Source organism: Poecilia formosa, unplaced genomic scaffold (assembly GCF_000485575.1).
Source record: "Poecilia formosa unplaced genomic scaffold, Poecilia_formosa-5.1.2 Scaffold58, whole genome shotgun sequence".
Taxonomy (NCBI): Eukaryota; Metazoa; Chordata; class Actinopteri; order Cyprinodontiformes; family Poeciliidae; genus Poecilia; species Poecilia formosa.
In genome coordinates, this window is record NW_006799997.1 from 649264 (window position 1) to 672346 (window position 23083).

The 23083-nt window shown below is 42.9% G+C and overlaps 1 protein-coding gene across 1 annotated transcript; it reads left to right on the top strand.

Moving 5' to 3' along the window:
• The first annotated feature begins 14331 nt into the window (after window positions 1-14331).
• mrps9 (mitochondrial ribosomal protein S9) lies at window positions 14332-22238 on the top strand. The gene is made up of 11 exons (XM_007553696.2): window positions 14332-14463; window positions 14769-14936; window positions 17508-17570; window positions 18418-18448; window positions 18529-18608; window positions 19835-19920; window positions 19995-20070; window positions 20137-20305; window positions 21337-21445; window positions 21809-21978; window positions 22052-22238. Exons 1-11 carry the CDS (start codon window positions 14365-14367, stop codon window positions 22141-22143), a joined length of 1143 nt encoding a protein of 380 aa, XP_007553758.1. The 5' UTR covers window positions 14332-14364; the 3' UTR covers window positions 22144-22238.
• Window positions 22239-23083: the final 845 nt, after the last annotated feature.

Consider the following 23083-nt stretch of genomic DNA (forward strand, 5'->3'; position numbering starts at 1 on the left):
ATAATAATAATAATAATCCTCTCTGTTTTGGGAAAATGTTGTTTTTTCTTGCTGCTGCTTTCTTGGCCTTACAGCGCCACCCGGTGGGCAGATGAAGCCACAATTCTTCCCGCTTCAGCCCTAAAAGCTGCCTGACAAACCCAGAGGACTTTGTGGAAGTTTTTTTTTTATTGTTGTTTGTTTTTTTATTTTTTTCATCACTTAAAGACAAAACAGGTGAGTTAACACGTTTTATTTCTGCAGGTGTTTAATAATTATGGGGTTCAGATTGTTTAAGAGAACCTTTAAAAAAACCCTGTAAAATGTAACTTTTTTTCTGTTTATCCTAAGCTGTAACTGTAAAATATTTGGTGCTTTTAACAAAAACTCTGTATTTGTAAAATTTTTATCTTAGATTTATTATCATTCTTAGACTTGTTCAGGCGCTGAAACGCTGATTTATTTCTAATGTCTGCATCATCACATAGTCATTTTTGACTGTATTGCTATATTTTATTCCACAGTAAGACTTTAAATGACTGCTTTTAAAAACAGTACAACTATTTTACTGATTAACATTTATTTCACTTGAAACAGGAGCTTCTGGACACCATCGCTTTTATAACAATGACTGTATTTACAGTGTCTCATAAATGCCTGTGAGAAGCTCTGACACAGAGTTTCTGCTGAATCAAATTAGCTTCCGTTTCATCAGCTTGTGAACACACAAAGGTGTGAATACTTTTGTCACCATAGAGGTTTGGATTTCATGTGATGACGGAGGAACACAAAGATCTGAATATGGTAAAGTGAAAAGCAGATGATGTTTGTAAAACGGTGAAGGATTCCTTCGGCCCAGTCACGACTTTCCGCTTCGTTTCCGCGACTAGAACCTAAAAAATATTCACATTTTCTATCTGTGAAACATAAGTGTTCAAGTCTCGCCACAGATTCTCATGTAAATGTAGGTCTGGGGTTTGACTTGGCCATCCTGACACAGGATTCTAAACTTGGAAACCTGTAACAGGTTTTCCTGTGATTGGCTCAATGCATCTTCCCAGGTTCCTTGTTCCTGCTGGGGGGGAAAAAAGACAATCTTCACTTGATGCTGCCACCACCATACTTGACTATAATGGTGTGAATTTTTGTTCACTTTCTTTCAACAGAAAGGAAGTTGAAAGAAAGAAAAAAAAATATAGCAAAATCTAGACTTATTTCATGTGACTGAGGTCAAACTGTTGTGTTCACAGCCAAACAGACTTTAAAAAGAAACTGGAAGAAGAGTTAAAAGGAAATAAACAATATAAAAAAACTAAGAAAGAAGTGGCAACAATTTACCCAGAAGTTAATATAAACAAACCTCTATTGGAGCAGTTAGTCCAGTTAGCAGTTGGACTAACTGCTAATGAGCAGAGAGTTGAGTGGACAAAACATTTAGAAAACCAGGCGTTGGAAGTTGGTGCTGCTTTGCATCAATCGGCCACATGATGTGACAAAAGAGGCAAAAGTTAAAGTTTCAAACACAAAATTCAAGTTCAAAAATACTTTATTGATCCCAAAGGGAAATGGAAAGTTGTAATTCAGATTCTTGATTTATTGAAGACGGCAATGGGTGTTGGCAGGAAAGGTCTCTTGTAGTGGTCTGTATTGCAGCGAATCTGAATGAAGCCTCTGACTGAAGACGCTCTGTTTTCTCAAGACGGTCTCATAACAAGGATGGTCAGGTTTTTGTATTTTGAGTAAAAAGTGTGCAGAGTGTGCGGTCCGTTTGGTTGACTTTCCCAAACCTGGATCGGGGAAATTGACCTCCGGGTCGGAGCCAACATTTCCAAAGACCCGGAACGCTTCGAGGGATGAGTCACTGAGCCTGGAGAGGAGCAGAAAGTTCTGAGCAGAACCTGCTCTGTGAATATTTGATCTGCTTTCCGCAGACGGATCGATGGGGACGGGGCAGGGGACGAGCGGAGGTCCGACGGTGACATCTTCTCCTCGGCCGGACGCCAGCCGTCCCAGCAGGCAGCAGTTGCCAAGGTGACAGCATGTCAGCTGGGCCCGCAGCGCCAGCGGTGGGGGGGGGAGGTTGCGATGCATCACCGGCTCTGATGGGTTTGTCAATAGCGCTTAGATCCGAGGGGGCCAAGGCCCACCGTGACACACACCGAGAAACACACACCCACTGCCGCAATCTGCATCTGATCCACTGTATTGACCTGCGTTCGGTTCCTGCAGTACAGCGGCTACACGCTACAAGCTAACCCTCAACCTTACACACTGCATCACAACACACACGCACACACACACATTTACTTTTCATAACTGAAGTCCTTTCTAGACGCAAACGTGAAACAACTCCTGACAATAAAACATGGCACATTAAACCTCCCTTTACTTTTCCATCTGTTTTTGGTTGAAGAGTAAAAAATTGGTTTCTGCCAGAAAGAAGTGATGAGAACACTTGAGATTTAAAAAAAAAAAAAAAAAAGCCGATATGTCTGTCCAGCTGCGGCTGCTCATGAAGATGATGGAAATGTTTGACCACGTCTGAAGAAACTAAAGCAACTCTGAGATGAATCTGGAGAGAATAATCTTCATATTCATGAGGCGCCACTTTCCTCTGATGAAACAGATTTTTTTTAAAAACCGGTGACGGTCATTTCAGTTTTACATTTTACCGGCCCACTGATGAGCTTTGCTCTTTGGTTTCTTGGAAGACATTTTGTTCACTTTTTAACCTCAAGCGTAATTTAAAAGAACCTGGTGAAACATCTGTAGATGTCTCAGATTGTGTAGTTTTTTAGTCCCATGTGACATAATGGAATCTTTAATGGGATTCTAATAGACTTTAGGTTTAAGTAACATTTAATCACTTTATAACCTCTGGATGATTCTGTCTATCCTACTTGTTTGGCCCCATGCGTACACAATGGATGTAAATTGACGTAGATGTGGGCCCCATATACATTCTCCCAGGCTGGACGGGTCCTAACTGGGCCAAGGCTCAGTTGAATTGATTGAGCCAATTCTAATCCAACTGGTCCCCCAAATGTCTCAAACTGGTGACTTTTAAACATGGAGAAATAAACAGACAGTAGTTTTACAAGTCAGAAAATGAAGGACATTTGCTTATTGTTGTGACGCTAATTTCCATTAGCAACACAAAGTGATACTGCATACCTCTCAACATTAAGTGTGTTCAACACTTAATCTCGGTAGGGTTCAGTGGAACACATAGGAAATAATAATAGTGATAAATAGTTCATACTGGCATCATTCTTTACCGTTTCTAGATGTGTCCTTAGTTTGGGATAATTCCTGAGGCTGCTAGCCGACCTTTGACCTTCCCAGTCTAGATTCTGATTTAAGAAGAGTTTTGGTTTGTGTTTAATACTTGAGACTTAGAAAAACCCGAGGACCTTGAAAATGTGACTTTTAAGGGCCAAGATGTGAAATGTCTGGAATAGGACCCTCCAAAATGACTCGAAAATGATCCAGTGTTGGTCTCACCTGGGTTTCAGTTAAACAGGTAAAATATTATTAGCAGCAAGTCTGATAATGATCAAAGATAGTTGAGATTCTTTGGCCTTCACTTGTGTTCAACTGGAATAGAATCGACTCATCATTCTGGGTAAAAATACAGTAAAAATCCACTTTTAACAAATATTTTTATCTTTGCAGTAACTGCTCTGTAAAAAATAATAATAATAATAAAAACAACTAATGTAACTATAAATCCACACTGATGTGTTTAAAGAGTAAAGCTGGGTTGTTTTTGTAGCTCTGAGTTGTTCAGGAATAAAAACCGACGAGTTCAGCAAACAAGGAAAGAAGACGGAGAAAGCACGGCCGGGCCATCTCACTCTGTGTCTGATTAACCCAGAAGCAGCGGCCCGGCGTGGGCCCGGCTGGGCTCACAGGAGCTGGCGGGGTAACCATTGCTAGGCTGTGGGTTTAATACGTGACTGATGAACGGCTGCAGGGCTGCTGGGTTACACATTGGTTTGAGGAAAAGTCCTGGGTTTGTTTTGGATCAGGTCGGCGGCTGATCTTATCGTGAGTTCTGGTGGGTCCAACCAGCACCGACCGGAGGGATTCACAGCCCTCCAGGCTAGTCTCAACCAGAGTTGGGAAGTAACTCGATTACATCTACCTGAGTGACTTTTTGGGAAAAAATGAGTATTTTTACTTCACTGTTATTTTTGCTTTTACTTGAGTAGTTTTATTATGACGTATCGCTGCTCTTACTGGAGTAAAATGTCTGGATTCTCTTCCCACTGAATTCAAAACAAACATGTTTTAACCAAACGTTCACCAGACAGACACACAAATGCAGTTTTTGTTAAAGTTTTATAAAAAAAAATTATTGAAAGAAACTGATTTTGAAAAATGTTCTTTTGCCTGATTTTGTTATATTTTGTTACTTATCTGAATTATTGACATTTTAGTCCTTAAAATACCAACATTTCCACTTAACTTTTTATTTTAGTCTGTCTGAAGATGTAATTTTTACATATTAAATGATTGATAATTTGATCAGTTTTTCGGTACTTGAGTAGACTTTTTACCAAATACTTTTTTTACTCTTGAGTATATTCCTGGATGGATACTTTTTACCTTGAGTAAAAATATGTTGAAGTAGAGCTGCTGTTACTTGAGTATAATTTTTAGGTTCTCTACCAATCTCTGGTCACAACATGATGCTTTACTGCAGAAAGTCTCTTTAGGAACTGACTTCTTCATGTGCTTAAATATTAATTTATTTATTTTAATCTAGGTTGGCCAATAAATACATTTTATGCTTTTATAATAAAAAAAAGTAAAATAAAAACAGAACTTACTATTTTTCATCTTAACATAATAAATGAATGAAACAGTTCTCAATTTAGGACAACTACGATGGATTTTTACTTAAATATTTCAGTGTGTGGAGCCAGAAATGAGATGATTTTTAGCAGACAGGGAAATTTGAACACCTCATATCAGACATGTAATTATCCCAGAGTTTTTGCTCACTTTAAAATCAAACGCTAATCACTTTCAATACAGACGTGAAACTAGAAAGAAAGACAGGAAGGTAGACAGGAGGAGACTCCTTTTGTTGTCATCCAGCCTGAGTGAGAACCTTATTGTGTTTTCTGCACCACGCAGTTCCGCCGAATGACCTCTGACATCCCCACAACATGACACCGCCACCATCACGTTCCCCAGCATTTCGGGGTTGTCGCGGCGAATTCGGATCGGACTTCCTGTTTTTGATGCTTGCGACCGGAGCGGGAAAACGGCAGCATCAGCTGAACTCAGAGGCAGGCTCTCGCTCTCTGACACGGCTCCAGCCGCTTCCCACTTTAAGAGCTTTGCTTGGCGAAATAAAAGTAATTAATTGGTGTTATACACGAAGGACATAATTATCATTTCCAGCAACTGGCACATATTTAATTACCAGTAATTGTTCCCTGAGCTTTGCTGGGAGACAGTTCTGATATATTATCCCCTAATCCTGCACTTGATCCTCAGTCAGTTAGGGAGATGTGTGTGCGTGTGCGTGTGCGTGTGTGTGTGTGTATATGTCAAAGAGCAGCCGTGTAAACAGCACACATCGCTCTGCTGGCCCTCCTCGGGATGCAGAGCCCCCCCCCCCTGCCCACAACCCCCATCCCTTCCTGAGGTGTTAATGCCTGCCAGATTTGGAGGAAAGTAATTTGAGATCATTTCGCAACAAAAAAAAGGGCCGCAGATACTGATTAACGCAGCCGCTAGTCTCAGTCCCACTTAAAAAAAAGGAGCTAAATTTACTCCCTAGTGCTTTAACAGAGGGTGGGAGATGGGGTGGGGGGGAGGCTTGAACATGAGAACAGGGTTTAATAAGTAAACAGGAGAAGCAGAGAACAGCGCTTGTGATCAGGGCTTATTTGGCCAGCTTAACCCCGGTACGCGCTACTAGCTGATTAGCCCTGCCGATTGTAGCTTGTAATTGCAGTGGCCTGACCCCCTCTAGGCAAATATTAGATTTTAGTGGTTTAACCTTTCCAGTCGTCAGAGCACACTAAATTGCCCGGCCAGATGTTAAAGAGCCCAGCGGTAGTCCCGCAGCCCTTCTTGATCAGCAGATTGGAGCTTTTTCTTTTTCTAATATTGTCTCCGTTTCCTCTGGCCTTTTTCAAGTTGATTTCGCGCAGCGGTTTCCCGTCCACCGATCCTTATCCCCTCCTTCTGATGATACGGCTTATTTCAGATCAGCCCAGTCACGCTTGTTACGAGTGGGAATGTGGGGGGGGGGGGGACACATGATCAATGAGGAGATCAATGGCAGATATTAACATGGCAATCAGCCCTTCGCTTCAATCGCTCCAGCAATTTGTCAGCTGGTGAAGTGCCTCGCGTCCACTGGAGGAGATCCTTCAGCCTCGTTGCGTGCACAGTCAAGCAGTCGAGTAATCTAGGCATAAATTTAAGTTCTGTTGAAGTTTTTAGACGTTTTCTTTCTCTTCATTAACAACCGGATCAAAGTTAAACAGTCCACAACAGAAGCCATGGACCTTCAGGAGGCTCAACACTGGAGAAGTCCTGTTGCATCAACTTTTATAGCCTTTTACCCTAATCGTTTGTTTTCATCCGTAACCCGAAGGTGGCAGTGCTTCTCCTCTGCATATTAACTTACAGGAAGTGACATCATTCACGGATTAGGAAGGGGTTTACTACTGCGCAGGTCTGCACCCATACATCCATGTCACACTTCATGTCACAATTCAGCTTCATGTAAACAGTACATTGAAAAGATGTAGAAAAGAAAAATGTCACCTTCCACCAGAAGAACTGGTGTCCGTTTCTAGGTAACCTTAGCTTCAGCTTCAGTGGAAAGTTGAAGGTCTTTGTGGAGTTTATGCCAACCCCTCCATGTGGACCAGTGAAGACACAGAGGATACCAGACCAGGCACTGGGCTGAAAGCCTGACTTCAACATGTTCAATCTGCTGCTTCCCAGGAGCTGATGGGGTTTTAGAGACATTACAACATGTTATAAATAGTAACCCGATCCTGGGATCAGTGATGAGGTATTCACAGTTTTCTGCTGGGCCCAGATACTATCATCACTTACTCGCTTCACTATATTGTTTCTTTTTAAGAACATCCTACTGTCTGGGAATCAGCTAACAACTCGCCAGTTGAGTCAGAATGTAGATTATGGCGTTAATTTCTTCTTCTGCTTCCTGATATCTTTGCACGGTGAAATCCTTACGATTGTTTTTAGCCTCCTTGTAGTCTAAAATGAGGAAATGTCAAGAAATCCTACTGGAACAGTGGAACTGGTTACATTTAATTATATCCACCAGAACTGATGTTTGAGCTTAGGAATGCTGGATTGCGTTTTGAGTATGTAGTCCAGGGTGTGAACACTGAAGCCACCATGTTCTCGCTGCTTTTTTAAAGCTTTTCCTCTTTGCCACACCGGCATCCTTATGAAACTTTCTGTGACGGATCAAATTTCTCCCCAAAGGTTTCAGATCCAGCATAGGAAAAAAATGTATATAAAAAAATCCCTCCAGCGTGTAAATGTTCCTCCACCGCAGAGAGCCACCCCACTGGGCCCGGTTCGGGTTCGGCCTCCTCAAACCAGTAGGTGTCCGTGCAGTTAAAATCCGAGACTGCCTCAGACACCGGCGGACGAGCAGGAAAAACTACAAGCGAGCCGAATTCTGCGGCTTTCTGCGAAGCCCTTTAATTTACGATCTTATTTGTGGGACCGACCTCAGGCCGTGATTACAGCAGTCTTCCAGCCCAGTTCCCATGGGTGGTTCGTGCTTCACACATAGAGAGCTTTATGGGAAACGCACTGCGACAAAACAGGCCAAGGAGGTGAAGACTTTCGGAAGTTCGCACGAGGTCATTCCTCCCCCATCATGTAGTCTGGAGGGTCTTCCTCCGCGACGCGCCGGCAGCTGCGTCTCCAGGCTCACCCTCTAATAGTAATAGTTTCCTTCCTTTCAGCCTCTCACCTGAAAAAAAAGAGTCGCACGAAGGGAAAAAAGAGAGAATAGTCATCTTTTCATCCCAGAGGTGGACTGAAAAGCCTCCAGTCTGAGCAGAAACTCAATCCTGCCTCCTGCCTCCGTCTGAGGGGACAGAAAGGAAGACGGGAGGAGTGGGGGGGACAGCCAAAGTGGTTCCATGTGAGACGTGTTGGGAGACGTCTGGGAAAGACAGGAATCAACACCAACATCTGACTTTATGCCAGTCTCTACAGTCCAGCGCTTTGCTTTGGATGGCCATGAAACTGGACAAAAAGGCCTTTTCATGACCCACTTTTGTGTTTTATACTATCTGACGAAGAGTCAAAAAGCAAGGAAACTCCAGTAAATGTGGAGGTTTTAGTAATTCCTCATTTGAAAAACAATGATCTGAACTCATGGCCAACACTCGCCTATCCCTGTTTTTTTTTTTTCTTTGCCTTCATTCACCTCGTTGTGACTGTAACACGGCTTCTCAAATATTAGATTCTCAAAGAACTTTTGGTGACGTTGGCTCCGTGAGAAGTCCATAGAGGAGAAGGAAGCTAATACCTGCAGACATCTCTGGTCACTGCCCAATCTGTTGCACGCTCCGCTCATTTCACGCCATGCCAGGAGCGCTTTGTAATTATCCTGATATTGATGAAGGCTGATTCCAGCAGGTAATCGCTGGCAGCTCAGCTGTTTTTACGCTCCTCAGCAAAACGTCTCTATTCATTACCACTGGCAAATTAATTTCCACTCAATGGCCATACTTGTTGATAATCAGCGTGTGTGTGTGTGTGTGTGTGAGTGTGTGTGAATGAGAAGGGGATGAAGTTATTCCTGACAGAAAGGAAAGCGTGGCGTTTAAGTTGGTTTGCCTCTCACTGAGCAGATGTTGATTTGAAACAACAAACTGCTGCTGCAGGTTGGAGGATCGGAGAGGCCGCAGTGACCCCCGCTGTTCTCAGGGGTCAGGGGTCACAACTAAAGTCCGTGAATACTCGAGACCCTTGTTAAAGAAGGACTGTTTGTTTCATCATCAAGTTTATTAGTGTAGAACAGCTAGGTCAACGTGATTTCACACCATAAAAACATAAAGCAACAAATAAATTACATTACATTACAGCAGCAAAATGAAGGGAAGTAATGACAACTTGTCCATGTTCAGGTTTGGTTCTGGATGCAGAGCAGACCAGAACCAGAAGACTTAAGAGTTGTGGAAGGTTTGACCAGGGATCCAGTGGAAGGACTTTAGATTCAAATTCAAAAATACTTTATTGGCCCCAAAGGGAAATTAAATAACAAGAAAGAATTGTTATCCAAACATTGTTGCGATGTGCTCCATCTTCCTGGTTTCAGTGAGAACAGAAGCGTTCTGGATTTAAGTAGTTCAAACACCAAATATACCATAATACACACTGAAGCTGCAGCATGTAACTTTTATTAAGAAATATATTTTTCTACATATTTGATGAAACTGCCACCATGTTGTGGTGGCACCCCAACACACTCATACTGTCACACACACCATGTGACAGTATGAACCATAAATCAGACATTGACTCTTAGCACTGTCAATCACAAGCTTGTATGCTGCTGCTCATCCTCCCTTCTCTGCTACTCTCTGCTACCACTTCAGTTTTTTCCCCTATCAGCAGAACTTGTTGTGAATGCTGGACTAGTTAGCATGGGCACAGATGACGGCGGATAAACTGTTTTCCTGTAACGGTCATTTGTTTCTAGCAGCAAAACATGATGTTGACTGACAGCATAAGACCCTCCTCATGGCTCTGGTTGGTTGTTTTTGTTCAGAGTGGTGCTTTTCTTCAGATAGCAATAGTAGCTCAGAGAGGAGGTGGAGGAGATTGGTCTAATAAACTGTCACGACATGGTGACAGCTTTAACAAATATGTAAAAAATAAATATTTCTTGGTAAACACAATCGAAATCAGCTAGCTGAAGCTAACGTCTTCAGTGTTTCTTATCCCAGCTCATTCAGCCAATCAGCTACAAGGAAAAATAAATGGTGCTCTTGGATTAGATGCTTTACAAATATCAGCCAATAGCATGTCGAGTAGCATTAATATGTCAGCTGCCTAAGCATTTCTTTGGAGTATTTTAGAAATGAGCTACAAAAAATTAGTGAATAATTTAACATTTTCTCACAGAAAGAAATCACAAATAAAGACACTTTATTAACTGTTAAATAGTGGTGGCGGCATCATGCTGTGGGGGTGATGTGCACACATGTTGAGGAGGGGGGGCGATTTATGGAAGAGATAAAAATGAATTTACAAAAAAAGAGGTGAAAAAAAGCTAAGAAAGCTAAAATCCTAACACCGCGACTATTTGTCGATAATGAGTTTTATTATTCTGGAAAATAAGGGTGAAAAGCAGTGACTTTTGACTTCTACTTGTATCTCTCTATACCTCCTGGAGGTAGAAGACCTCTGACCTATCCTACAAACCACATACTGATCAGTGAGCACCACAGGATGTACATTCATCATAGAAAGGATGAAGTTAAGCAGGTTATAAATGTCTGATTTATGGTTCAAATGACCACTTTAAGTTATATCCAGTTTTGTTGTGTTGTAGGGTATTGTAGCTCTCCCCCAGCACGGCTCTGAGTGTAAATAAATATGTTTAAAAGACTAAATGAGCTTGAGGAAAGTGGCCCTTTGAGTCCCCATGTTTGTGGAGCAGCCATAATGGATTCTTTAGAGCCGTGAACGGTTTATAGGCATGACAGCCATGTTTCGGCACGATGGGCTTATCCCTACGCATGGCGCTAAGGATATTAGGGAATCAGCGTAAAGCAGCATGGAAATGATGACTGGAGCAAAGCCTCAACTCGCTGGTATTAGGAGCTTTCAATTCTCCAGCACTCAGGGAGGAGAGACGGAGGGGAAGGGAGCAGACCTGGCAAAGCTCCACGCCGTGATATCCTCCATTATTTCTCGCTCCATCGCCGTTTCAGACGTACAAATAAGAGGATGCCTCTCAATCTGGGGATCAGGCATATTGAGGGGAGGTCAATGTCACCTATTGTTGTGTTTCTCTAGTCCTGGAATCTCTGCTGTCCATATGGAAATCTGCTGAAACGGCTGGATGGGAGCCATCGCCGTAGCGCTTCATACGACGCTTCAGTCACACAAGAATGAAAATACACACAGGGTTCATACCTGTTTACCGCTTCCCGTTAACACTGCGCTGTTGACATATTTACAAAGTCAAACAGATAAATGCTGCTGCTGCCGGGTTTACCTGTGTCCACAAAACATCTCCACCCAATTCACCCACGGAGCCTCTCCTGTCAGGGAAGGGCCACAACAGAAGAATGATTAATGTTCCACCTCTCACCCCCCACTGTGAATTAGAGACCACGGGTCGAAACTATTTTTCTTGGCGAGCAGGCTCGCGCTTGTGGCGAAAAAACGGGGCAAACACAGTTTATCATCGGCCCGACGACAGCCCTCCTCGGGGCAAATTAACCACGCGGCCGTATCGACTGGCACGGGCCGGGAGTCGGTGCCCCTTCACTTTGATTAATCTCCCTGTGTTCCCGTTCCAACTCTATCAAAGTAATCTAAGTGAAGACACACAACATTGATCTGTAAGCACAGCATACTACTGTACTCAAAACATACACACACACACACACACACACACACACACAACATGGAAGAGGCGCTATCCTCTAAAAAAAAAAACTGCTGCTGCTTCTGCTGAGAAAAACCGGTGTCCAAACCTCAGGAACCAGACAGAGGCTACGTGAAGGAATAGAAGGGCTTTAACATTTTGGCTTTGTGAAATAAGTTTCTACTTAGATGTCTGGCCAGGCAGCAGTCAGACTGATCATAATTGACAGAATTAGAGAAAAATTCTCATTAGGTAGTCTAGTAAACACTCAGCATGTTAGTTATTCAACATAGCAACTTCTGCGGCTAGGATCTAATCAAGCTAACAACTGGTTAAGCTGTAACTGCCTTAACTTAGTTTAGTTAATGACCTATCAACCTGACAAATTAAAGGTAAATGCTAGTTAAGACAGTAGCTACTTAGACCAGCAGCATATCAAGTGAACAATCTGCTAAGCAACAACAGCTTATCCTAAAAGCTAATGGTTAACAGTAGCCAGTAGCAAAAACAAACAAACAAAAAAAAACAGTAGCCTTAAAAACTGCTAACTACAGTTCTTAAACAGAAGAACTGCTTAAGCTAACTGCTACCTAAATTAACTGTTATTTCGAACAGCCACACACGTTAGCAACTACTTAAACTAATTAATGTGTCGTCTGCCACTGAAGCTATTAGATAGTTAGTCTAACAGCTAATCAGGTTATAAGCTGCATCCTATGTGCATAAAGGAGCATTATTGTAAGTCCTTCTTCCTAGCAGCTGTTAGACTGTACATCCCTTCATTTACTCATTCCTCCTGGAGGTGGATATATGTGGCGACAGTCGACGATTCCTTGCAATGTGCGGTCGTGTTCTGCTGAACTCTCTTTATTGATAATGACGTTTAATTGTGGTTAGACAAACTTTTTATGTGATTTTAAGCAAAGCATGGGAACAACAACAACTTGACGGAGTAAGTTTACACTAATTTCAGCCCGTAAAGTTCGGGTGATGTGGCAGTTTGTTTCCCTCTAAGGAATCTGCACAGAATGTGTTAATCCATCTCTTCATGGATGGAACCGCATATGCAAAAACAAAATTATTTTTAGCTGTGCCAATGTGTCTGGCAGACACCGCCTGAGTCTTTTCTTTGTGTCATTTCTGATCAGTCATACTGATCACTTCCTTTTAAATCCTTCTGTGATGACACTTACAATACATTCCCTTTTGGGGGTTTTTGAGTCTGTGGCTTTACTTTGAAGACAGATGGTGTTCAGCAGTGGACAGTAATGTTTTTAGCGTCCGTATGCTCCAGTCACGGTTTTCCTTTCCTGGAACTTTCTCCCACTAAAGTTGTACATTTAACAGGTGGTTGCAAACAAGGTTACATTAATTTGTTGTTTTTTTATTTTTTACAGCCTTAATGAGGAACACAATGAAGGCTTTTAGAGTTCTTTGTTTCTTACCATTCAGCTGAACCATGTGGTCCGCATGTTTTTCATTCTGAGATGTGATGCAGAGTGTTGCCTTTCAGATTTAAGAAGTGGCAGCTGTCTTTGGGAACAACTGCACTGACTTTGACTCAACAAATCCCATTTTATTTGTCTTGTTTTTGTCACTGCAGGCAGATTTCTGGCTCTCAGTCATGTGGTTTGGATTGTGAAGTTTTTTTTTTGTTTTTTTTTTGCGTGTGTGTGCATGAAAGTTTTGTCATGATACCCGTTTTTTACTTTAAAGTTGCAGAAACCAACAAAGTAGTTGCATGTGTTGGGCTGCTCACATCAGAAACAGCTCAGACTTAAACAAATTGGTGTCCCTGTTTTTCAGATCCAAGCCATCTCGGCCAGATTTAGCTCTGAAATAACCCCAGAACCAAGCCCGTCGCAAAAGTTTTTCTGGTGAAGTCATTATGTTGTAGAGTTGGAAGAATGCGTGGGCTTGCTGTGATGTTGAAAATAAAATCCACGACCATCACCATGAGGGACTGAAAAGGTTCAGATCAAAACTGACTGGTAGTCATTGAGAATTAGAATTAGAATTTGAACCATCTTGTTCCAATTAGCAGACTTGCATGCATGATGCTGCCACCACTTGGTTCTGCTCTTCTTTCTATGCTGTGTTACTTTTTTGGTATTGTGACCTAATTTACTAGAACAGCTGAATTTTATTCTAGGTTCATTGGATTTTCTGATTATTGGCAATCAGAAAGTGCTTAATCCAAATATTACTTTAAGGTGTAGTCAACACCTTAAACTAAGTTTTTATTAATTTAACATCCGCTCCCCATATGGATTTGATTGTTCTCCAGTTATGTCACATCAAATGGCATAAAGGTTTTGAAACAACTGATCATGATTTAAACGTTTTTTGGTATCAAGATGTCCCGTTTGACCTTGTGTGTCAACCTATATTTCTACATGTAATGTTGCCTTAAATTTAAAAACTCATCAGTGTCATAAATCCCCTTTTTTATATGTTAAAAATGTTTTAAATATTTAAAATATTTTTGTATGTATGATTTTATTTGTGGACTGTATTAATTAATTTACTTGTCCTGGAGTTTTGTGTTTTTAAATGGAATTTTATTATTTGTACTTTAGAAAAAACCGAAATAAATGAATAATTTTGTACAATAATATTTAGTTTTATTTAAATTAATAAAATAAAGTCATACGAAATAAATACGTTTATTCAACAATATTTAGTTGTATTTAAATTTTAAGAAAATCATATGCAGTGGTGACGTACACCAACTTCCGCCGTTGTCGTCACCAAAGATGGCGGCGAACTGTGCTCGTGTTGTCTGTTCGTTATTTGGGAAAAGTGTAAATTTCGCCTCGTCTACAAGGCCAGTGACGCTGCAGTTCTGCCGACAGGTAAACAAGCACTAACAGTCCGTTAATCTGTTCTCCTTGCATTAAAAGTAATGTATTTAAATGATAAAAACATGGACGTCCTTGTGTTAGCATGCTGTTGTCATCCGAGACTAGCTTAACGAATCGTTGAAATAACAAACATGTTGACATCACAGGTTATCTAAGCAAAGTGTGGTGACGAGCTGAGGTTTGTTTGACTTCTGAACCTGTCGGGTCCAGTTCGGCTGCGGCTTTATGCTCAACAGATGTTTAGCCATGCCAGGCTAATGCTAATGAATGACAGTAGCGCTGCTGTTTCCCTGCAGATATGCGGGACTCCCGCCCTCCGCAGGAAGAACCTGGGGCCCACAGTCCCGGAGACGTTCACCGCAGAGTTCATTCAGAAGCAGGTGGAGGAGTTTGAGATCGGGAAGCGGCACCTTGCCAACATGATGGGAGAGGATCCAGAGAACTTCACTCAGGAGGACATAGACGTGAGTTTGGTCACTATGGAAACATCCACATCTTTGGAGTTAAGAAGCAGATGAACATCTGTATGACTGTGTGAAGCAGGCCAACAGATTTCCCTAGAAATGAATGAGAGAAAGAATAGGTCCTACTGTTGTTTATTGTCGTCTTCAAGGTCAGAAGTCTACATACAGAATGATTGGTGTGTTAGGGATGCCCCAATTTATTGGTCAGCCGATTTATCAACGCTGATTTCCTTAATTTGGTAGATCGGTGATTGGTCGATAATTGCATGTGAAGTCGATCTTATCCCCTTATCTTATCTACCTCAGCAAAAGTCTAAAAATCAACCACCGTTTTGTCATGAGAGAGGTTTGACTGTTAGCCCCGCCCACCAGGTCATATCTGCATGTTTTCAGTTAACAATAGTCACCCTACAGTTGCCATCTCGGCGACTTTCTTGCTATATTTAATGACATTTCAGGCAAAAAAAATATTGGTATCGGCTAAAATCGGAATCGCTAGGTCAGGCTTTTTACATTTCAGTAACCACCGGAAAAGTGCAGTCGGTGCGGCCCTGATTACAGTCTCTTTGATGATATCATGGCTTTGGAGATCTCTGATAGGATAACTGTAGCATAATCAAATTCTTTATTTCTTATTTCATTACTGAGGCTTTTAGCAAACAGACATAATTCTGATGGTTCTGACATCAAACAGAAGTTTGGTTCAGACGGGGAGGAAAACCCTGGATGCATCTTTTTATTTGGTGTATGTAAACTTCTGGTTCCAGCCATATATAATTAGAATTATACAATATATTTGTAAATAAACCCTGGCAACACTTCTTGCCAAGGTTTATTTTTCTCCTCAACGCTGTGGGAGGTCAGAGGTCGTGATGGGTCCAGAAAACTATCCTGGTTCCTTTAGAACCTGATCATCTGGATTTTATATGTTTATCATTTCTACATGAAGCACTGACTCTCTGGTTCATGTCGAGTGTCGAGTATTTTTTTCTGAAAAGATCGATTTCTGATCTTAACAGATCTTTCAACACGTTGATCCCAGATGAGCAGACAGTTGGACTTTGTGTTTCTCCTCTTCTTCCCAGCCGTAGCGGTGTTTCATGATTACCTGTCGTCCCTGGCAGCAGGCGGGCGTGGCCGCCCCCATCTGATGCCAGGGACCCTGCTCCTCTATTCCCCCCCACGTGTTTGGCTAAATTTCCACACATTTATCCCAATTTTCCGCGTGTCTGTGGCTCCGTCCCTCGGCAGTAACCAATAGAGCTGTCTGTGGAGGTGTGAAAAGCGAAGCGACAGCCGGCGCTCCGGCCCTGGAGTCGGGACGCCTCAGGCGTGACGGAGAGGAAGAGCCGGGGAATTCATCGAGATGTTCCCATGCTGGAGGGACGGCTCCTCGGATCTCAAGTCGGGACGTCTGGTCCCTGAAGGCATCATCATCACCTGGTGGATGTCTTTCTAAGAACCTGGTGTTGATGTGAAGCTAATAAATGAAACCTCCTCACATTGGTGGAGTTGTTTCATGAAAAACTCTCTAGACAGAACAATTGGAGGAAACCAGCAGCTGAGACGTCATTCTTAAATGCTCAGAAGCTGCATTTTTTAAAAAACATTTTCAGTTAGTTTTTGTGTATGGATGATGTTTGATCAGTAGTGCTGAATTAAATGTCCTAATCAGGTGGAACCGGGAGGCTTGATGGGTTCTTCACAGCCTCTCTAGTTGTTTTTCTTGTTTTTCATGTGAGGCAGTGAACGCCCCATGGTTTACCGACAGTCTTTCAAACTGCTCCTCTTCAGTTTACAGCTTCTTCTTTAGACTTGCATCACAACTAGTCTACAGGAGAAATCAGAGTTTAGTGATTTTGCAAACATCTACATCATCAGTAGCTGTTTGGCGCAGTTTAACAAACTTTTTGTTTTATTCAGAACTCCATCAACACTTTTCCCCCCCCTTCATTTAAAATGCAGCATTTCTCCCTGGTCCCCCAGTTAGAATTGAATGTCTTGTATCTCTTCTTTAGTTTTGATGGTCTCCTGAGCCTCTTTTGTCCTTCTGGAGCTGTCTTTCTGTCATCTGTAACCTCTGTGTTCCCCATGTGGCTGAGTTTCGCTCCGATCTGACAGCTTCCCCTCTGGCACTCCGTCGCTGCTCCTCCCGGATCTCTCCCGCGTTTTGTCAGATCTCAAGGGAGGCGCAGGTGTGTCCTCATCTGTTCCCCGCCGTTTTTCACAGTTTCCCCCCATCCCCATCTAGCTGCTCTCCGTCGTCGTGACAACCTTAAAGGACCTGCTGCTTCGCTAATCGAGCTGACAGGACCGGGGCAGTGATGCTGGCTAACAGCAGGCGTGCGGTGAACTCACGGTGAACCCATTGGACATTCACCCTGTCCGCAGAGAGCCTTTTATCCTTCGGCTTCACGCTAACGGATCCGGCTTGCCTCTCCGTGAACCCGCCAGCAGCTCATGCCTCTTCTTCTGTCACGCTTTGCGACCCGTGTTCTCCGGACGTGCTGCCCGTCAGCGCCCTCACCGTTTATTTATTCATCTTTATTTGCTCTCTTCCTCCCCCAACAGAGGAGCATCGCCTACCTCTTCCCCTCTGGCTTGTTTGAGAAGAGAGCTCGGCCCCTCATGAAGGTAAGGTTTCACTTTTATCCAGCTTTTATCAGTTCACCACAAACTGCAGCATCTCACCCTCAAACCTCAACATGAAGTCGATCATTACACTTATTTCTCTTTACATTTCTCTCCTAACCTGGTTAATCCAGCCTCTTTAGGCCTTTATTCTTGATGTATTGAGAACACAATCGAATAAAACTTTGATTACTAAGAATGTGGTTAGAAGTGTCTCTAATCCCCTTTCTGGAAAATGGTTAACAGCTTTTTGTCATTTAACCACAAAATTCTGTGGTTCTCATTCTAATTCTGTTTATTTACATTGAGTTTTGTTCCACCTCGTGATACTTAGGTATATTTTATTCAGAATTAATAAAAGGTAGTGAGGAAAAACATGAAAACAAAACGGCATTAAAAGAAATCCTGTTCAGACGAAGCAAAGAAAAGAACAGACTACACAGTCTTAACAAGGACCGCCTCTTTTTGGAGGCGGGGCTTGTGCTGGTGGGCATAAAGAGAATGGAGAGTGTTCTCTATTACAAGTGAAATTTATGGAAGAATTAGACCTAGATCTAGAAATATTGAAAATAAATATTGAAGATAAACCCATGTTATCGTCACTACTGGTTTTTTATCATCACAATTTATCCAATAAGCTTTCATATCTGGGTAGTAACTGCATACATTTACTTTAACAACATTTTGGGAAAAATATTTTCAAGGAGGAGCTTTATTACTTTTAACTTCACTGGATGAAGAACGAACATATTTTCAGACGACTATAAAAATCATAATGTGGTCAAATGAAATTTGTCTTCTGGATGAATGCAGACTGCTTCATGTTTTGTTGGGTTTTTTCCATCTGCAGCATCCCGTTGAGATCTTTCCAAAGCAGAGAGGTTGGTGACGCCTCCACAGATCTGTTAGTGTCTTGACATCATCAAACTGTCAGCTGATCTTTGTTTCCCTGCCTGTGAAGCGGTGCAGTGGGGACCAGATGGACGGCCTTTCCACTTCCTGTTCTACACTGGCAAACAGGCCTACTATTCCCTCATGCATGTAAGTGCAGTGTCTGAGTCAGGTTCTGTCCTATCATGAGTCCATTTTTTATTTCATGTCAAAGCCACAAAAAAAAAGACAAATGTCGACTAAGCTTTTTAAAGTCTACAATCATTTTTGACCGCTCAAAGCGCTTTACACTAGAGTCACACTCACCCATTCGCATTAACAAATGTGCACACTTTCATACACCGACAGGCAGGGGGAAGATGGAATTGAACCTACAACCTTCCAATCGCAAAGCAATCACTCGATACACATAGCCATAGTCGCCGCATGCTAGAGTGTAGGCCAGGGGTGCCCAAAGTCGGTCCTCGAGGGCCGGCATCCTACATGTTTTAGTTCTCTCCCTGGTTTAGCGCACCTGCATGAAATGATGGCTCATTAGAGGCCTAAGAAGAACATTGACTTGCTGAGGAAGTTGATACTACCACTAGGAAGAAAACTAAAACATGCAGGATGCCGGCCCTCGAGGACCGACCTTGGGCACTCCTGGTAGGCCTTTATTAAAACCGCTAATGTTAGCATCTGTTAGCTAACATTAGTTTAGCAGCTACTTTCATAATATGATACACTTAATAGTACTGAAGTAACACATTGGAAGGTAATGTGGTATTCCTAGTACAACGAAAACAAGTATTTTTCATATTTTTACAATGTAAATCTCACTGAGAAATCTGTTTTAGCCAAACACAAGAGATAACATAACAGCTTTGTTATACATAATGTTCACTTATAAGCTAAGGCTTACCTGCAAGCTAATTTTAGCTAACATGCAAAGGTTAGTGTATATATTAGCTTTAATTGATGTTTTGCTAGCTAATCTGACCATGTTAGATGACACACGTTTGTATTAGCAATTGCCAATGTTATTTTTAGAATACTGTTTGTAAATTAGTAAATGCTAGCTTATTAGCTAAACTTATTAAAAAAAAAAACATTACTGCAGTAGCTGTTAGCTGATTTTTGCTAAGTTGCTATTTCTAGTATATTACATAACTAATATGCTAAAGCTATGTTGGTATAAATTACTATCATCATTGTAGAAAGCATAAATCTGTGCTAGAATGGTTATGGACCTTCAATTCAATTGAAAAATACTTTATTAAAATTAAAGGAAAATTAATTTTTAGATACTTCAGGTAAATTGAGTCAACCCGGGTTGGTTCGTGTTCAGGCCCAGCAGAATGTGAGTTAACCGTTGCTCTGGTTGCTCTGCCTTCCAGGATCTGTACGGCAGAGTTCTGAAGGTGGAGAAGCACCAGGACCAGCTGAGAGCCAAAGGACTGTTCCCGACTGAGCCCAAGCAGATGTTGGTTTTGAAACCTGTCCTCTCTTAGATTAGAGCCGTCTGTCAAAAACCAACCCACTTCCTGTCTCCTGCAGCGCTCTGGGACCCAGCAGGTGGCTGACCAAGGAGGAGATGGAGGCACTGCTGGTGGAGCCCATCTCGAGACAGGACGTAAGAGCAGACACGGTGATCTGACCCCGGCCTGACCCCGACTGATCCGCTGTTTGTCCTCCTCAGTACGAGCACTTCATCCAGCTGATGGAGCGCCTGCTGGCCATGCCCTGCTGCAGCCTGGAGCAGCAGTTTGTCATGAGCCACCGCCAGCAGCTGGAGGCCCAGTCCATGCATCAGGTGGTGCCGCCGCTGCAGAAGGATGACGCCGGGGTGGACTTCAGCACCGCAGAGGGTAGGAAGACTTTAGACTGGCAACAGTTGACAAATACTAACCCCAGCACTTCACTCGTTTAATTCATTTTTACCATTTACTGTAGAATGTTTCCAACTTTTATGCGCGTCTTGTGGTGGCAGCATGTTTATCAGCTCAGCTGGTCCTTATTGGTTCTTTTCAATTCATCAATTCCTAGTTGAATTGTCGCTGTTTTTTTAGACGCTCTAACCCAGTGTTTCTCAGCTCTGGTCCTCACCATCCCCCTGCTCTGCATGTTTTAGATGTGCCTCTATTCCAGAACAGCTGATTCAAATGATTGCATGACCATCAAGTACCGCAGAAGGCTGTTAATCACCCAGAGATACAATTCAGGTGTGTGACAGAAGGGAAATACCTAAACCATGCAGGACAGGGAGGCAGTGAGGACCAGGATTGAGAAACACCGTTATAGACAGTTCTGGGTGCTGAGCAGCTGGAAGGGTTACTGTTCTTTTGTTGTTTAATTTAGGACACTTATGATTCATAACCATGGCAACAAGGTATTGTTTTCCAACTGGGAACAGCTGATTAGCATCTCAGAAGCTCACTTAATACCTGAACTTTGACCCCAAAATCCTGGGAGTTGAAAATGAGGTTTCATGGATGCAGAGGCAGAAGGAAAGAGTTCAAACCAAACCATCTATTCCATCCTTCACCATTGAGATCATATCCCAACGTCTCTCTGCTCAGCTTTCGTCCCAGACAGAGGGCTAAAAAGGAGCAAAGGAGGTGGATCAGCAGAGCTTACGATGTCATCAGAACATGTTTCTGTAGAATATCATCTTTGTTGCCTGGATACTGAGCTGTTGGCATGTCTGGACGGCAAAGTGCAATTGGAGATCCTTCCTGTCCGCAGCATCACCATCGTCAACGACTCTCGTGATACGTGGACGATCTGAGTTATGACATTTGATTTCCCTCTCGGGTGAATCAAGTATTAATGAAACAAACTGTGAGGAGCTGTAACCGTCTAGAGGAGGAGAGTTAAACTGATCTGTGTTTCCTTCCAGGCAGGAGGAAATCGTCCAGGGGATCAGTGGTGGTTCGTGACTGCGGCGCAGGACGCCTCACCGTCAACGGCCAAGACCACCTGCACTACTTCCCTGTGCTGCAGGACAGGTGGGCCTCCTCTCACTGTGTTTCCCTTTAAATGGAGAGCGGGACGTTTTTTTGTCCTCCACAGCCTGAAGGAATGGAAGGCAGCCTTCCTTTATCTGCTGCTAGTCACTTAATTACACAGCTCACTGAGTGTGTGAGTGTGTGTGCTGCTAACCGTTGTCACGCCGGCTGTAATTGGAGCGCGGGGGTGACAACCGACTCTGTCAGCATCTGGGTTCATTCAGGCCGAGACACCACCCAGAACCGGGTCATGCTGAGTCAGAACCTGCTCTGATCGGAGCGGGACCAGGCAGTAAATGAGCTCAGCTAACTGTCCCCCCCCTTGTTACTCCCACCCCATCTCTCCTATCTGCCCCGGCTCAGGGAGCAGCTGATGTTCCCGCTGCAGTTCTGTGGCCTGCTGGGCCGGTTTGACCTAGACTGCTCCGTGAGCGGCGGCGGGAGGTCCAGCCAGGCGGGGGCGCTGCGGCTTGCCATCTCCCGGGCACTGCTCAGTTTCCTGTCGCAGAGCGAAGGAGAGGCCATGAGGCAAGGTGAGTACCGCCTGCAGCATCAGCTGCTGAGGAACAAATTCTCTTGCTTCAGCTTGTTGTTGTCTCCCTGCAGCTGGCCTGCTGACCCCTGACCCCCGGGTTAGAGAAAGGAAGAAGCCCGGACAGGAGGGAGCGCGGCGCAAGTTCACCTGGAAGAAACGCTGAGGATCCTCTGTCCCAGCTGCTGCAGTGACATTATCTGTCCACTAGATGGAGACAGGCTGTAAAATATGAACATTTATCCTGTTGTTTTGATGAAATAAATTAAAGATTTTCTTATAAAAACAAAGCGTGCTTGTCATCTAACATTGCTTTCATACATGTATCTTCTTTTCTTCTGACTTATTTAACTCTAAGCTTGTTATATGGCAAAAGGAATAATGGATTTAAATGTAAAACAATTATATCAATTTTAATAATTTGAAGATGGTCTCAAAAACTCTTCAGCCATTTGGTAGAACTTGGTAAGCCTACATTACCCATAGTGCAACACTGACTGGAAATTAGTTGTTCCAAGAATATAAAGGTTTATAAATGGCCACCAGGTGATTTTAAAAACGGGTTCTTTAAACAATTCATCATTTATATTGATTTAAATCACCACAACTGATGAGTCAAAGTGTTTTTGTTTCAGAGGGACATGAGTCCTGCTGGGAGGACAGGACAACTGGTGTCCTCCACTGGTCTGGACAAAGGAGACCAGAGACCAGATGCTGGCACGGTGGTGGCAGCATCATTCTGCAGGCTGCTTTGGAGGAGAGGAGAAGGTAAATCCAGGAAAACTCTTGAAGAAAATGCCTGAGACCAGAGTGGAGGTTTCCCCCTTCCAGCAAGGCAACTACCCTGAACTTCTGATGGATGGAGATATGATGGAGTGAGATTTGTTACCTACATGGCCTAGTCAAAGTTCAGACTTTAATCCAATTGAGAATCTGTTGTGAAACCTGAAAATTAGACCTTACAGGAGCAAAGAACTGGTTAAAAAAAAAAGTATCACCAGATGTGGAACACTGCTGGAAACATAAAAAGTGTTTCTATGAAGCTTTGACTCAAAGCATGCCGCACTGTCCAGATTTTCATTTGAAATTAAAACTCAAGCCAGGTG

Coding starts and splice junctions, on each gene's coding strand:
- mrps9 (XM_007553696.2), top strand. CDS start 14,365: ATGGCGGCGAACTGTGCTCGTGTTGTCTGTTCGTTATTTGGGAAAAGT. Junction 18,449..18,528: donor GATCTTTCCAAAGCAGAGAG/GTTGGTGACGCC, acceptor CTGCCTGTGAAG/CGGTGCAGTGGGGACCAGAT. Junction 20,071..20,136: donor AGCCCATCTCGAGACAGGAC/GTAAGAGCAGAC, acceptor TGTCCTCCTCAG/TACGAGCACTTCATCCAGCT.